Source organism: Pogonomyrmex barbatus, unplaced genomic scaffold (genome assembly GCF_055798465.1).
Source record: "Pogonomyrmex barbatus isolate J1 unplaced genomic scaffold, ASM5579846v1 scaffold3, whole genome shotgun sequence".
Taxonomy (NCBI): domain Eukaryota; kingdom Metazoa; phylum Arthropoda; class Insecta; order Hymenoptera; family Formicidae; genus Pogonomyrmex; species Pogonomyrmex barbatus.
The window spans coordinates 13,873,727-13,890,535 of record NW_028297127.1 but is presented as its reverse complement, the minus strand read 5'-3'; the positions used below and the strand labels follow the sequence as shown (position 1 = coordinate 13,890,535).

General features: G+C 22.7%; 2 protein-coding genes and 1 pseudogene across 4 annotated transcripts; all 3 read left to right on the top strand.

Moving 5' to 3' along the window:
- Positions 1-556: 556 nt before the first annotated feature.
- On the top strand, positions 557-4,252 carry LOC105428433 (odorant receptor 13a-like). Of its 2 annotated transcripts, XM_089079054.1 has the most exons (7): positions 557-587; positions 1,025-1,294; positions 1,770-2,238; positions 2,831-2,930; positions 3,072-3,191; positions 3,786-3,941; positions 4,196-4,252. In XM_089079054.1, the coding sequence occupies exons 1-7, from the start codon at positions 557-559 to the stop codon at positions 4,250-4,252; spliced, it is 1,203 nt and encodes a 400-aa protein (XP_088935180.1). The 2 variants fall into 2 exon arrangements, with proteins under 2 accessions (XP_088935180.1, XP_011639095.2); XM_011640793.2 differs by lacking the exon at positions 557-587 and having other exon boundaries at positions 832-1,294.
- Positions 4,253-8,905: 4,653 nt separating this feature from the next.
- Positions 8,906-11,825, top strand: LOC105428294 (uncharacterized; annotated as a pseudogene).
- Positions 11,826-12,642: 817 nt separating this feature from the next.
- Positions 12,643-16,422, top strand: LOC105433697 (odorant receptor 13a-like). 2 transcript variants are annotated; one of them, XM_089079052.1, is made up of 7 exons: positions 12,643-12,914; positions 13,354-13,623; positions 13,991-14,459; positions 14,602-14,701; positions 14,885-15,004; positions 15,970-16,125; positions 16,365-16,422. In XM_089079052.1, the coding sequence occupies exons 1-7, from the start codon at positions 12,809-12,811 to the stop codon at positions 16,416-16,418; spliced, it is 1,275 nt and encodes a 424-aa protein (XP_088935178.1). In that variant the 5' UTR covers positions 12,643-12,808; the 3' UTR covers positions 16,419-16,422. The 2 variants fall into 2 exon arrangements, with proteins under 2 accessions (XP_088935178.1, XP_088935177.1); XM_089079051.1 differs by having other exon boundaries at positions 12,643-12,941.
- Positions 16,423-16,809: the final 387 nt, after the last annotated feature.

Genomic DNA, 16,809 nt, shown 5'->3' with positions numbered 1-16,809 from the left:
AAAATTTTTTAAAATTATATATACATATATATATATATATTAAAAATACTAAATTTAAATAAACTTGTATGCTTAAATATATACGCAAATAAATGTATCTATTATTTTTTACATTTACAATTAATACATATTAATAATATGCACGATCAAATTTTTGTTCAAATTTAGAATTTATACTCATCTTGAAAAATGAAGACCGATATAATAAAAGATTCTATACATCATTTTATTAAGTTTAGTAACATTATGAGCAATATCTACGTATGTATGTATGCGATGTAAAGACGTGAGAATACAACAGATGTCCATACGAACATTCTTTTTATTGAAAAGATATCAACCTATTATTACGAAATAAAAAGTGCTTTGCATGATGTTCGATTAAATAACGAAAATTTGAAACAACTGTATAAAATATTCAAAAGACTTGTGCAAGTTGATCCTTCGACATATTCGAGAAACAATATTGAAAGCATATGCGAAAAATACTTTTTATTGTCTAGAAGGTAATGACAATGCATTAAAAGAGAACATCAGTCTTTCAATTATATTAGAAATGAACAGTGCGAAATATACTGCATACCAAGGTGCTTATCATTATGATAAAATTGAATGATAAAATTAAAAAAGAAATAACATTGTTTAAAAATATGTATATGTAATGTTTAATAATATTATGATAATATTAATTTTTAATCTCTCACATTTTATCATTAATAAAAGTATTGCATTTTAGTTTTATATTGACAATTAATGTATTAAAATATAAAATATTATAAAATATTATAATAAACATTATATCATTAGCAGCACTTGACGGAGAATAAAACATTTTTATTCTCCGTTATTCATTATTTTCCAAACAACTTTTGAATTTATATAATTATAGAAAATTAATTTTATTTTCAAATATTCTAAAATACATTCTAATAAATAATATGCTTAACATTTTGAATGGTTAGCTTATGTATGCTTATACATGCTATTTTTCGTGGGTTATATATATTGACATTTCTGCAGGTAGATTTCGAATGGGCGGTAAAACTAAATCGTATTACATTAGATTTTATTGGACTTTGGCCTAAGACCGTACAAAGTTCTCAAGAGAAATTAATGTGCAATTTTCGAGTGTTTATTGTTTTCTTGACAATAACACTTGGCATTTTAATTCCTTGTATACATTCTTTTATAAGAATTTATGGAGACATTATGCTAATGATAGATAATTTACAATTTACTTTACCAGCTGTAAGTTGTATAATAAAAATTATAATTTTTTGGTGGAGAAAAGAAGGTAAACATAATTTTTTATAAAGTTGTAAAATGTAGTAAATATCAGAGATATAATCTAAAAAAGATACATAAAATAAACTTATGATAAAATTATAATATTTTATTAAACTTGAAAAGTTAATTTATATATTAATTTATATATTAATAAATTAATTTATATAGAAATATAATTATCTTGCGCACGGAGACATACATATATCATACACATGTGTATATCCATGATATACACAATTTATTTATGTAAACACAAACTTCATAGATTATAAATTTTCAATTATCAGAGTTCAAAAATTTTACATCATAAAGTTTTGTTCTTTCTATTATTTTCATACTATAATTTTTAAGAAAATAATAATTATTTCTGTTTACTACGTTTATTAAATTTTTCAATGTTTAGAGTAAATTTGATAAAATTTTTACTTCAATTTAACAATATTATGTGTTGCATATATATTAAAATATATTCAATTTTGAAGTTATTATACCAATCATAAATATGATCGCGGAGGATTGGATAATATCAAAAAATATGGAAGAAAGGAATGTAATGATCAGAAGAGCGCAGAGTGCACGCTTAATTATTATATGTGCATATTGCCTGGATGCAGTAGGATGTTTTTTTCTCATTATTCTACCTCGATTTGGAATATCTATACGGTTAACTTCCAATATTACTGATCCAGGCAGACTAATGCCTTTACAAACCCACTATATTTACGATATAACAAAACGATTGCAGTACGAAGTAACATTTATTAGTCAATCGATTTACATTTTTCTCGCCGTCATATCTTATACTGGAATCGATAATTTTCTCGGACTACTAGTTTTTCATATATCTGGTCAATTGGACATTCTCAAGAATCGTTTGACACGTTTGGATAAATATATTAATTCTCATGACATATTAAAGAATTACATTGTTCGACACATTCGTTTATTTAGGTTTGTTATTAACAAAAAATCTATATAAAGAATACATATATAATTTATACACTCAGAGAAAGAAGTCATATCAACAATTAAAAATTTGAACACAAAAATGAAAAATAGCGCCTCAATTATGTATAAAAAAGATATAATAAGAACAATCATCAAATTATATAAGCCAAGAAAATATGGTAATATTAATCATTTGTAGTAATTGTTATGTAAACTAATATATTGTTGTCAGTATATATTTTCTAAGCTTATGTTAATGAATAATATTGTGACATTATGCTTGCTTCACAAAAATATTTGTTTGAACTCGAAAAATGTAATGTCATATTTTGTTTGTATGAAGTCATACAACTATGTAATTATAATTAAATCGCTATTTCACTATCAATTAATAATTCACATATATTTTTACCATGTCTATATTTTTATTATATTTAATATTACTTTCATACTTATTATTTTGAAAAATTAGTTACGGTATTTAAATTTCATAATTGTTATAAATAGTTGCCAGAACTATTTTTCTCTCAGTGTATAATACACAATTTGTATTGTATTTAAATGTATTGTATCTAATACACGAAATATTTTACAGGACCATTGCTGTTATTGAAGATACATATAATATCATTCTTCTCTCATTATTTATATATTTTGCGATACTTTTTGCTTTTTACGGTTTTCGTATAATTAACGTAAGTGTTAAAAGTATGCATAGATTATATAACATTAGTTTACATATTTACATATTTATATATTTCCATAATGTTCTGTTATAAACATATCAAACAGTTTTAATTATAAAAATTTGCATCTTTTAACTTTATATTACTTAGCTATTCGATGAGGAAAATAATTTGTCACTTACTCGATTAATGTTCTGCATATCTACAATTTTTAATTTATTTGGACAGATGTGTCTATATTGTGCTCTCGGTGAATTTTTGATGGCCCAAGTAAGTTATACTTTTCTTTCGTACAATAAATATAAATTACTTGTATTACTATTGTTTCTTTAATTTTATATTATTATATATTTTATATTACTATAATTTACTTAACTAATATTATAACTATATTACTATAATATTTAACTAATAGTAATAATTATATGTAATAATAACTAACTATTACACATATTCTTTCTTAAGTGAATTATACATATAATTCACTTAAGAAAGATGTTATTAATATATAATAAATTTTACTATTTGCAAAATACATATAATGTAATACAATATTAATGATTAATGATAAACATTAATAATTAATTATAATGTAAAAATATGTTAGGAATAATTAAATTTAACTTATGTTTCATTAAATATCACAAATATTAGACGTCTGTTTTTAGAAAACAAAAATTAGAAATTTATTATTTATTACATTCATAATTGACATACAAATACATTATCTTTAATTTAAATGAAAGCATTTAAATAAAAGAATTTAGACTATAATCAATACTTATTTTATTATATAATATATTTACATAAATATATTAATATATTTATATATATTATAATTAAAAATTTTTTAATATTTTTCAGTATAACAACGTATATTATGCAGCTTACAATAATAAATGGTATGCCATGAATAAAAAAACTGTACAAAACTTGTTATTCCTGCAGATAAGAGGCACTAAACCAGTTTATCTCACTGCTGGAAAAATGTTCCCCATGACGTTGACCACATTTTGCGGTGTAAGATATTTTAATGTTTAATTATAATTATTATATGAATAGCATTTGAATGTCATTACAATTTTAGTATTTTTCATGCTACCCTTAACATTATAATTTTAGTAATTTATAGATGTTTTATATTATACCTATTTATTCATGCATATCAATATCTTTTATATATTGTATATGTTGTACAATTTTTCAATTTTATAATTACATATGTATCATGATTATATTATTAATAACATCGATATTAAAAATTTTTTTTATAGTTAATTAAAACTTCACTTGGATATATATCCGTTTTGCATACGATGAAACGTTATTAGAATAATATGATAAATCTATTTTCTGATGTTATAGTATTTTTTATATATAGAATGCAATAATTAAGAAATTATGCAAATATTGTATTAAAACGTTTTGGGAAATATCTTAAATTTTATTGTATCAGACTTTTAACTTTAATATTATAAATTAATTTTCCTATATATTATTGTAATAATCTTCCAGCAAAGCAATAAAGAATGTTCAAATATATTTACAATGTTCACGGTAGTTAATATGGAAATTAAAATAATCACATATACATTAATCTTTCAGAAATAATATATTTATTAACTTATGCGTAAATATATACATGAATAGAACTTATTACTATAATACTTCTTATATTTTTAATTGTTACATTAAAATATTTACAATTTTCAAATTTCAAATTTTATGAATATATCTATTTTTAAAAATGAAGATCGCGAATAATGGAAGACAGATACTGTACATACTATCTTATTACATTTAGAACATTATAAGTAGTAGCTTCGTATACATGTGTAAAAACGTGAGAATGCAACAGATGTGCATGAGTATTGTTTTCACCGAAGAAATACCAACCTATTATTACGAAATAAAAAGTATTTTGCGTGATGTTCGATTAAATGAAACCTTAACGAAAATTTGAAACAAGTGTATAAAATATTCAAAAGACTCGTGAGACTCATTCAATAAGTTGATCGTCCCTTATATTCGAGCAACAATATTGAATGTGCAAGAAATACTTTTTCAATCCCCAATAGAATTACTTTTTTATTACTCAGAAGGTAATGATAATTCATAAAAAAAGAATAGTCTTTGACATTGGACAGTGCAAAATATATCGCAAACCAAGGTGCTTATCGTACCGATAAGAAAAGTAACACTGTTGAAAAATATATTTTTAATATATAAAAATATTAACATTTAATTTCTCACACTTTCTTTTATTTTGAATATTTCGTAATTCTTTTATTCATATATACTTAGAATTTAGTGATACTTCTCATGAATTATGAGAATTATTACTGAAATTTTTATAGATAAATTTCGAAATGGGCGGTGAAACTGAATCGTGTTACAATAGATTTTATTGGGTTTTGGCCTAAGCCCGTTCAAAGTTCTCGAGAGAAGTTAATATGCAATTTTTGGGTACTTATTGTTTTCGAGTACTTAATGTTAATATTTGGAATTTTAATTCCGGTATACATTCTTTCATAAGAATTTATGGGAATCATGCTAATGATAAATAACTTACAATTTACTGTACCAATTTTAAGTTGCGTAATAAGAATCATAATCTTTTAGTAGAGAAAAGAAGGTAAATATAAACTAGACACACAAATATAATTTTTTGCAAACATAACAATGCTGTAAAGTATAACAAACATAAGAGGTATAATATAAGAAAGATACGTAAACTTATAATAAAATTATAATAATATTTAACATAAAAGGATTATCGATATATTAATATAAATATAATTATTTTGAGCACATATACATTTTTAGATATACGTATGTATATACATCATGTATATACATACGTATATCTAAAAAATAATTTATTAATATAAACAATATAAGCACTTTTCACAAGTTATAATTAGTTATTCTTTTCACAAGTTATAATTAATTATTCCAAGTCCATTAGTATTCCAGTATTTAGTATATATTTATATTTATTATATATTACTTGATATTAAAATATATTCATGTTTTTGAAGCAATTATACGAGTCATGAATATGATTGCAGAGGATTGGGTAAAATAAAAAAATGCGGAAGAAAGGAATGTAATGATCAGGAGAGCGCAGAGTGCGCGCTTAATTATTATATGCGCATATTGCATCATGATATATATATATATATATATATATATATATATATATGTATATATACAGTACACACACACACACACACACACACACACACACACACACACACACACACACACACACACACACACACACACATGATATACATATAGTACATATAGTACACATATATATATATATATATATGTGTACTATATGTATTATATGTATAGATATATAATTTTTTAATCATATATCTCTGTCATAATTATATTCTTAATTTTAATAATATTTTTAATAATATTTATTTAATTTTTTCAGTTAATTAAAACCTCAATTGAATATACATATATCTATTTTACATACAAGAAGAAATTATTAGAAGGATTTAATAAATCTATTTTTTTTCCTAATAATTAGTACATTTTTTATATACTATAAAATGCAATAATATAATAATTGTTCAAATATTAAAGTTTTATTTGTGAATATATTAGATTTTACTAAAATAATTTAATAAAAATTTGTTGAGACTTTTATTAAATAGTTGGAGGCAAAATAATTTTGTATTATTTGTGTAATGAATTTTACATGTTTGTTAGAAAAGATTCATACTTTTCTACAAATCAGTTTAAATTGTTTAAATATTAATTCTCAATCCAAAAGTTATAATTTAAATTGCCGCCTATATGAGAGAAAAATTTGTAACTTCACTTGTGATTTACAGTTTAAATTTTAAATGCTGTACTAGACATCTCTGTTCTTTGATAGTGAGTAAACAATACTTGAAATAGATTCACAGTTCAGTATTTTTTAATAGAAATAAGATAGAATATATATTCAGCTTTTCATCATTATGATATTGTTCTCTATGTTCTCTATGTTATTAATTAATATACCATTCCAAAAGAAATTTTGATTTGATTAATTTTCTTTTAGCGTGACGGAATAATAGTATAACAACAGATTTATAATATCATAAAAATTAAATATGCTAAAAATTACACATATTGCTAATGTTAGTTTGTTTTTTGTGTCAATGTTAAATTTATTTTAAATCGCAATCTCTCCCTATTTTCTTGTTTAATTATTAGCTTTTGTAAATTTTCTATCTTCTTTATGTTATCACATATTACCAAATAATAGGCAATCAATAAATTTTTTAATTATCTTTTTTGCCGAGTATAAAATTTGTGAATTTTGTATTATTTATACTGAATGTTTTTATATAATTAGTTTTTATATAATTCAATCAAATTATAGTTTTTATATAATTCAATATTAGTAAAACATTGTAATATATAAAAAATTTATTATATATTTTATATTTTTTTAAATATATTTTTTGTCATATATGTTTATATTGATAAAAAAATTTTATTTAATTTAAAATTATTATAAATTATTTTACCTTTTAAAAATTCTCTATTATCCACCTTTACAAATTAAATTTTCCATATCGGATGGAAATCATTCAACATTTTGTAATATATTCAATATAACTTCTTACTAACTAAAGTTCGAATCTATAGCCTATACAGAAGCGTGGGAATGTAACGGCTGTACTTATGCGCACTTTTTTCACCAATGATCTTTTCTGATGTTATACAATTTTTTATTCGTAAATGTTTCCATATGATAAATGACATTAGAAACTTGTAAAAATTTGAAGCGATAGTCAACATAGAATATTTAAAACATTTCTTGCAAGTTAATTGCGACATTTTCGAAAAGTAATAAAATGCACGAGGAATTCTTTTTGTTACATAGGAGGTAACATAAAATGTACATAAAAAAGATATAGATATCAGTCTTTAGATAACTTTGGACATGGAAAGTTCGAAATATGACGGATATCGAGGTGCTTATGGTTTTAAAATGCAATCCACTTGGAACTAAAAATGCTTTGAAACATTTTTTGATTGGTTAATTCATAAATTCTTTGTTCTATTTTTTGTTTTGGTTAATCAAACACTTTGAAGCATTTGTAGCATCAAGTGAATTGCATTCTTGATCATTATAACTATAAATAGAAAGTCATTATAACTATAAAAAGAAAAAAATAAGAAAAGACTTTTAAAGAAGAAATATATTATATATAATGTGTATAATATAAATAATAATATAAATAAATAATAATAAATAATAATATAAATAAACAATATAAATAATAATAATCAGTACAATTTTCTTACAATTGACAAAAATTTTTATTATTTATTGATTATTGTCTCATAACATACTGTTTTTTTATTAACATATTAAATTATTTTGACAAAATGAGACATTATTTTTATTATTTACATTATTCTATAATAATTTGAGATTAATAATTCATATTAATTAAGAAATTCATATTAATTTCATATTAATTATGTATTATTTTGTATAATTGTTAAAAAAGGTTACATAATTAACAAAAAACAAAATGCTAAAAATATTTTTGATTTTATCACTATTCTATTTCTAGCTATTTAGTGATATATAACATTAAGTAATATTTCACTTATTTAAGCTAATTGTAGTGATTTTATGTATATTTATATAGTTCTAGTTATATAGTTAGGGCAAGGATAAAATACTATGCAATTGATATAAACCATTTAATAAACTTTAATGCGGTCTCAAAAGTTACATCATACAGTTTCTTTTTAACAAAAAAAAACATAGAGAACAGGAAAGATATATTTTATATAGATAGACAAAAAGTAAGTATATATTATAAGATAGAAGTAGATGGCGGAAAAAACAAAAATAGCACTCCCTTTAATAATAACTGGAAGCGCGAGGATTGAATCTATCTAATAAATTCTTTTAACAAGTCATAGATTTATTAAAATTTTTTCAGGTAGATTTCGAATGGGCGGTGAAATTAAATCGTTTCACTTTAGATTTCCTTGGTCTTTGGCCTAAAACTGCACAAAATTCTCGACAGAAATTAATGTGCAATTTTCGAGTATTGACAGTTTTGTTGGGACTAATATTCGGCCTTCTCATTCCTTCTTTACACTCCTTGACAAGAATTTTTGGAGATGTTTTGTTAATGTTAGATAACTTACAATTTACTTTACCAACTATAAGCTGCACGATTAGAATCATGATTCTTTGGTGGAAGAAGACAGGTAGACATAATTTTTAATTGTAATTATAAACTATATAACTGTGAAAAATAATAATTATATAAATTCAATATCTTAATTAAGACTAATTCTTAGTATTTCAAATGAATGTAGAATTTGTTTTTTATTTAAGTAGAATAAATTAAAAAAGAAAAAAAATATATATATATAATAATAATAATTTATATGTAAATAGTAGCCTATTTTAATGTACTCTTAAATAATTTATAAGTTGTATATTTTTAACAACTCAAATGTTTTTTACATCTAAAAATTATATATATTAAATTGTAAATACACTTATACTTATCTATACACATGAATATAACATATATACATAACATCTTTTAAAATAAAAATGTTTTCTATAAGTCTGATATTTTGTTGATTATTTTATATAAGAATGTTATAGAATATTAAAATATTAAAAAATACAAAAAGTACAAATACATTAAATTACATTAATTTGATATATTTATTTTAGAAATTATATTTTACATTTTTTATTGTTTATTGAACTTAATATTTTAATTTAGCATTTTAAATTTGTTGTACTTGATTGTAAACTGTGTGATTAAATTACTTACTTTTCAAGCTATTATACCAGTTATGAATATGATCGCAAAAGATTGGATGAAGTCAAAGAGCGCTCATGAAAGAAGCTTGATGATTCGACGAGCGCAGAGTGCACGCATAATCATTATTTGTTCATATTGTATAATGGGAACAGCATGTTTTTTTGTCGTTGTATTACCTGCTTTTGGAATGTCAATGAGACTCACTCCCAACATTACTGATCCAGGAAAATCAATGCCTTTACAGACCTATTATATTTATGATATAACAAAGAGACCGCAATATGAACTAACATTTATTAGTCAAGCTATCTATGTATCTATTGCCATGATGTCCTACACTTCAATAGATAATTTTCTCAGTCTCCTGATTTTTCACATGTGCGGTCAATTAGATATTCTTAAGAATCGTTTAATACGTTTGGATAAATATATGAATTATCATAATATGTTAAAATATCTTGTAACAAAGCATATCCGTTTACTTAGGTTTGTTATACATAAAAAAAAATATACATAAATATAATGCATATAAAATACTGTAGTCTATCAAATATATTTAATATACAGAATATTTTTTATAGAGCTATTGATATTATTGAAGATACATACAATATGATACTTCTCTCCTTATTTATATATTTTGCAATTCTGTTTGCTTTCTATGGATTTCGGATGATTAGCGTAAGTATTTAAAAGCTTAGACAAGGACTTATTTGCGTAAATTTGGAAAATTAAGACTTGGCTTTTCAGGTCATATGGTTTTATGACAGCATAAACGAGAAATTGCATATCATTTCTCGTCTATGACACCAATATGGCTGCGATAAAAGAATCAAGTCTTAATAAATATTCTAATAACGTTTATGTATATTAATTAAAAAATTATTACATTTATAAGATTTATTATAACAAAATTTTTAATTAGCATTAATAATAGTATTAATAATAAAAATATTTAACCATCTTTTTTATTTTATTAAAATTAATTAGCTGTTCGACGAAGAAAGTAATACATCGCTCGTTCATATAATATATTTTGCATCCACTGTTTTCAATATATTTGTACACATGTGTTTATATTGCGTTCTCGGCGAAATGTTGGTGGCCCAGGTAAGTTACATATATATTTGTTTTCTATAAAAAAATAAAATAAATTTCTAAAAATTACGTAAAATTACGTAATTAAATGTTGTGCGTAATTAAATATATAAAATATTATATTGTCTGATAAAAAATTTTTAATTAATAATGCATGAAATTTAATGCAAATTTTAATATTAATATTTATATTTTAATGTTAATATTAATATTCAATGCTAAATAATAAAAATTTAATTTAATTTTTATTAAATTAATATCGTAAAAATTTAATATAAGCTAATCTTCAATAACATAAATTATTTTGCAATATGTTCTGTAGAAAAATTATAACAATAATATAAAAATTATAGATAATACAGATAAAATCCACTTAATACCTTTTCAAAAAAATAAAAATTGTTTTATTTAAAAAAAAATTATTTATAACTTACATATGCATTATCTGACTTATAAAAATATGACAATGATTATTTATTAGTTAACAATGATGTAATTTATACAATAATTTGTATTTAAAAGTATTTTCAATAATTTCAAGTGCAATAAGATTTATCATGCAGCATATAGTAATCAATGGTACATCATGGATCTAAAACTTACACAAGATTTATTACTTTTAATGACAAGAGGTTCTAAACCAATTTATCTCACGGTTGGGAAAGTCTTTCCTGTTACAATGACAACATTTTGCGGTGTAAGATATTTTAATTTTAATTATGAATATCATTGAAACATTGTCCAGTATCACTAATATCTTTGAAATTTATTGTTTAAATTTATTGTTGACTTTAAATATATAATATTTACATTTTAATAATACAAGAAATTGAATCTTTTAGTTTATTTTATATATGTATAATCTAGAATTTTGTAATTACTTATTTATTAAATTTATATTGTTAAATATATTACAGCTAAAAATTATATTTTTCAGTTAATAAAAACATCGGTTGGTTATATATCTGTTTTGCATACAATGAGAAGCCGATAAAAAAAGTGAAAAAATGAAAAAAATATTTTTCTTTATATTATGTATAATTTATAATAAAATATAAAAATTGTAACAGTATTGATATCTTATTTGCAAATAAATTTTAATGCATAATTCATATGGAATTTGTCAAAAATTTTGTTAAATAATGAAAAAAAGAAGGAAAAACTAGGAAATTTAATTTAAACTTAAGAGGATTAAAATTTATAAGTATTTGTTTTGCAAAATAAATTTTAAGCTAGATTTCCCATTTCTACTAAATTTCAATCATTAATTATTAAATATAATACTATTATTTACTTTATTCCTTTATTACTTTATTATTACTATTATTACTTTATTCCAAATTTTATTATAAATTTATTATTTTATTTTATTCCAAATTCTTTTATAAGATATTATATTTATTGTTATTATTTATTGCGCGCGCACACACACACACACACACACACACACACACACACACACACACACACACACACACACACACACACACACACACACACACACACACACACACACACACACACACACACACACACACACACACACACACACACACACACACACACACACACACACACACACACACACACACACACACACACACACACACACACACATATATATATATATAAAATTTATATAAATTTACAAAAAAGATATGATGAAACAAGTACTAGAAGTACTTCACAAACGAATATATCATAATAGTACTGTACATAAATTTGCTGATAACACTTATAAAAGACATATAGCTGATTATAAAAACGTAAGGAAACAACGGATGTATAGACGAGTGTTCTTTTTGCTAATATGATTGTCTGTTATTATAAACTTTTGTTCGGAAATGTTTTGATATTAAATTACGAAAACTTGAAACACGGTTGCAGAATATTTAATATACTTTGCTATAAAGTTTACCCTCTAGTCTTTTTAAAAACTATTATTGAGAGCATGCGCAAGAAATGCTTTTTACTGAATGCGAGGTAATGTCGATTCATGAGAGAGAATCAGACGCTAGTTTCTGGATGACATTCGACATGAAAAATTCTAAATACGACGGATATCAAGGTACTTGTTCTTTTGATCATTGTAATAGTAATTGAAAAAGTTTTTATAAAAATATTTTTTCATTTTATACAAACAGTGAAAAGGTTTATAAATCTTATCTTAAATAAAAGTTTATAAATCTTATCTTAATCTTATTTTCACATTACTAAAAAAAGTTAAACTAGTGTTTTTATAACATCGTATTTGTTGGTAATCCATTAAACTAATGTAACAAAATATCAATCATAAAATTAACTTTCTTTAGATACATTTTTATAACAATTTGAAACAATTTGCATGATTATCGAAAAGTTCTTAAGCATTATTTTTGCGTCTGATTAAGTAAAATTTTACATATATTTATTACTTATATATTTAATTTTATATATTTAGAATTAATATAATTAATATATTTTCTTATATATAAAATTCAAAGACTTATTAAATTTTTTGCATATAGATTTTGAATGGGCAGTGAACTTGAATCGTTTTACTTTAAATTTGCTTGGACTTTGGCCTAAAACAGTACGAAATTCTCGGCAAAAGTTAATATGTAATTCTCAAGTATTTATCACCTCGCTGGGAATGATATTTTTCATCATTATTCCTTGTATACATTCGTTGATAAAAATTTTTGGAGATATGTTGCTAATGTTAGATAATTTACAATTTACTTTAGCAGGCATTAGCAGCGTTATTAGAATCATTAATTTTTGGTGGAAAAAAGAAGGTAAATTATTATTGATCATAAATATAAATTATACAAATATTATAGCCAATATTTATATATATTAAACGTTCAACATTAATAATATATACTTTAAAAGCGTGCTAATAATTTCATTTTTTTATTTAAATAAAATTAATTTTTATATTACAATTCATATATTCATAACATGTCATCTTATTATATTTTTTAATAACTTATTTTTTTAAATTATAATATTGTTTTTTACAAAAGATGGATAAATAATAAGATTATTTCCTAAGATTAATTCCTTCTTGAGTTTTTAATTTTTAAATTTGAATTATAAAGAATATGTATTGAATTATCTATTACATATTTTGTATAATTATATATTATTTAATTTTTTAAGCTATTATACCAATTATGAATATGTTTGCGAAAGATTGGATAAAGCCGAAAAGTGCTCAAGGGAGAAATTTTATGATCCGAAGAGCTCAAAATGCACGCACACTTCTTATATGCTCCTATAGCATAATGGGGATAACGTGCATCTACATTACCATACCGCCTATTTTTGGGATGACAATCAGATTGACTTCCAATATAACTGATCCGGGAAGACCAATGCCTTTACAAACCCATTATATTTACGATATAACGAAAAGCCCACAATATGAATTCACATTTATTAGTCAAGCCATCTATATACCTATCGCCATGATGGCCTATGTTGGAATTGACAATTTTCTTAGTCTTCTAATATTTCATATATGTGGTCAATTGGATATACTCCAAAATCGTTTAACACATTTGGATAAATACGAAAATTATCACAAAGTATTAAAAGACTCCTTAGCAAAACATATTCGTTTACTTAGGTTTGTTATATGCTTATAATATATACTAAATGTACATATATTAAATGTACATACACACACATATATATATATATATACATATATATAATCCAGAAAAGTATGATCCACATCGAACATGTTAAACATACAGAATCTTTTTTAGAGCTATAGATGTTATAGAAGATTCGTATAATATAACGCTTCTTTATTTATTTATATATTTTGCAATTCTTTTCGCCTTTTTTGGATTTCGATTGATTATTGTAAGTATTTAAAAATTTTAATATAAACTCAGAATGTAAATTTATAAATATCATAAAATTAATGAATATCATAATTCTAAATACACTACAGCTAAGAGATTATTACATTTATATAATTTATTGTAACAAAATAATGAGTTAGTTAAAATTAATTATTGTCTTTTTTTATTTCAAATTAATTAGCTACTCAACGAAGGAAGTGATATGTCATTTTCTCGTTTAGTATTCTTTATATGCACTGTTTTCAATTTATTTATACACATGTGTTTATATTGTGTTCTTGGAGAAATTTTGATGGATCAGGTCAGTCATACGTATATTTAAGTTTTTATTATCAAATATGAAACAAATACCTATAGTGATGTACAATTAATTTATTAAAGTAATATTTTTGATTAATTACATATTGCCAAGAACACCGCACAAATTTTATGGAAAATAGTTCTCGTCAAATTGTTTCAATATTTAATATTTTGTAGCCCATGTCAAGCTGATTAAAAATCTTCACGGGCACAAATCTTCAAATGCCTTAGTTTTTGCTCCAGAATGTTTTGAAGATCATTACATCTGATGCAAAGAAATAATTAAAATAAATCTTTTTTATCAATATTAGTTATAAATATTGTATAATTATGAATATATATGATATATATATATATATATATCTCATCAGGAAAAATCTCTCTCTCTCTCTCTCTCTCTCTCTCTCTCTCTCTCTCTCTCTCTCTTTCTCTCTCTCATCTAGGCACTGTGGCGCTATAATATTTGTATTACATATCGGACATAAAATAAAATATTTTCAATTTTTTGAAATCCTAACATGATTCTTGGAATTAAAAAATAAAATAAAATTTTTTTTCAAGATACTTTAGCGTAATAATATTTTTCAAAGTATTGAAAGATGTCATACTTTTTTGTGATATTATAATATGTCCAATATATTTTTCCGTGATATATATATACAGTATATATCCATGATTACAGTATTCATAACTAATTAATAAAAAAAGATTTATTTTAATTACTTTTTCGTATAAGATATAATGATCTGCCAAAGGTCCTGGAGCAAAAATTAAAATATTTGATGATTTCTGACCGTAAGAAGTTTTAGTCAGCCTGACATGAGCTACAAAATATTATAATTTGAAGCAATTTGACCGAGACTTTTTTTCATAAAATTTGTGCAAAATTCTTTGTCATTAATGTTTATGTACATATAAAAACCGATTTATGATAATTTAATTCAAGCTTAATATAATCTTTTTAAGTGTAATGCAATATATTATGCAGCATATAATAATAAATGGTACACCATGGAATCAAAAACTGCACGAGATTTGTTGTTTTTAATGACTAGAGGTTCTAAACCAATATACCTTACTGCTGGAAGAGTGTCTCCTGTTACAATGGTTACATTTTGCGGTGTAAGATAATTTGAATATTTATTTAAAATATTACATATTATTAAAACTTTATTAACATTTTTTATTAAATTTATATTACGATTTAACACGTAATATAAATATGTAAATATATAAATATGTAATATTTTTTCACTCTATATACACTCTTATACGTTGCAGTTACATTCCCATTCATTGTTAACTGTGTCATGACTAAAGTATATTTATATTTTTCTATATATATATATTTTTTTTTTCAGTTGGTGAAAACATCAGTTGGCTATATGTCTGTTTTACATACAACGAGAAGTTAATCACAAACGAAAAATCTACTTTTTCTCATGTAACATAATTTTTGAAATTAGAATTTGATAGTAAAAGTGTGTTAATATAGTATTTATAAATAAATAAATCTGATTGCTTTATTGAAATAGAATAACAGAGAAGGTAGTTTCATAAGGTAGTAAAAACAATCTAAAAATTAATTTAAAAGAAAGTTTTGTTTCAGATGCAATATTGACATTATTTCTACTTCTTTCGTTAAATTTAATTATATTTTTTAAAAACATTTATTGTTTTTATAATCTCTTATATAACAATATGTAAAGTACTGCACAATCATTTTACCAGATATTTTTATTCTATATTCTGAGAAATTAATTTAGATTAGAAAGAAACTTAATTATATAAATTAATTTCACGTAA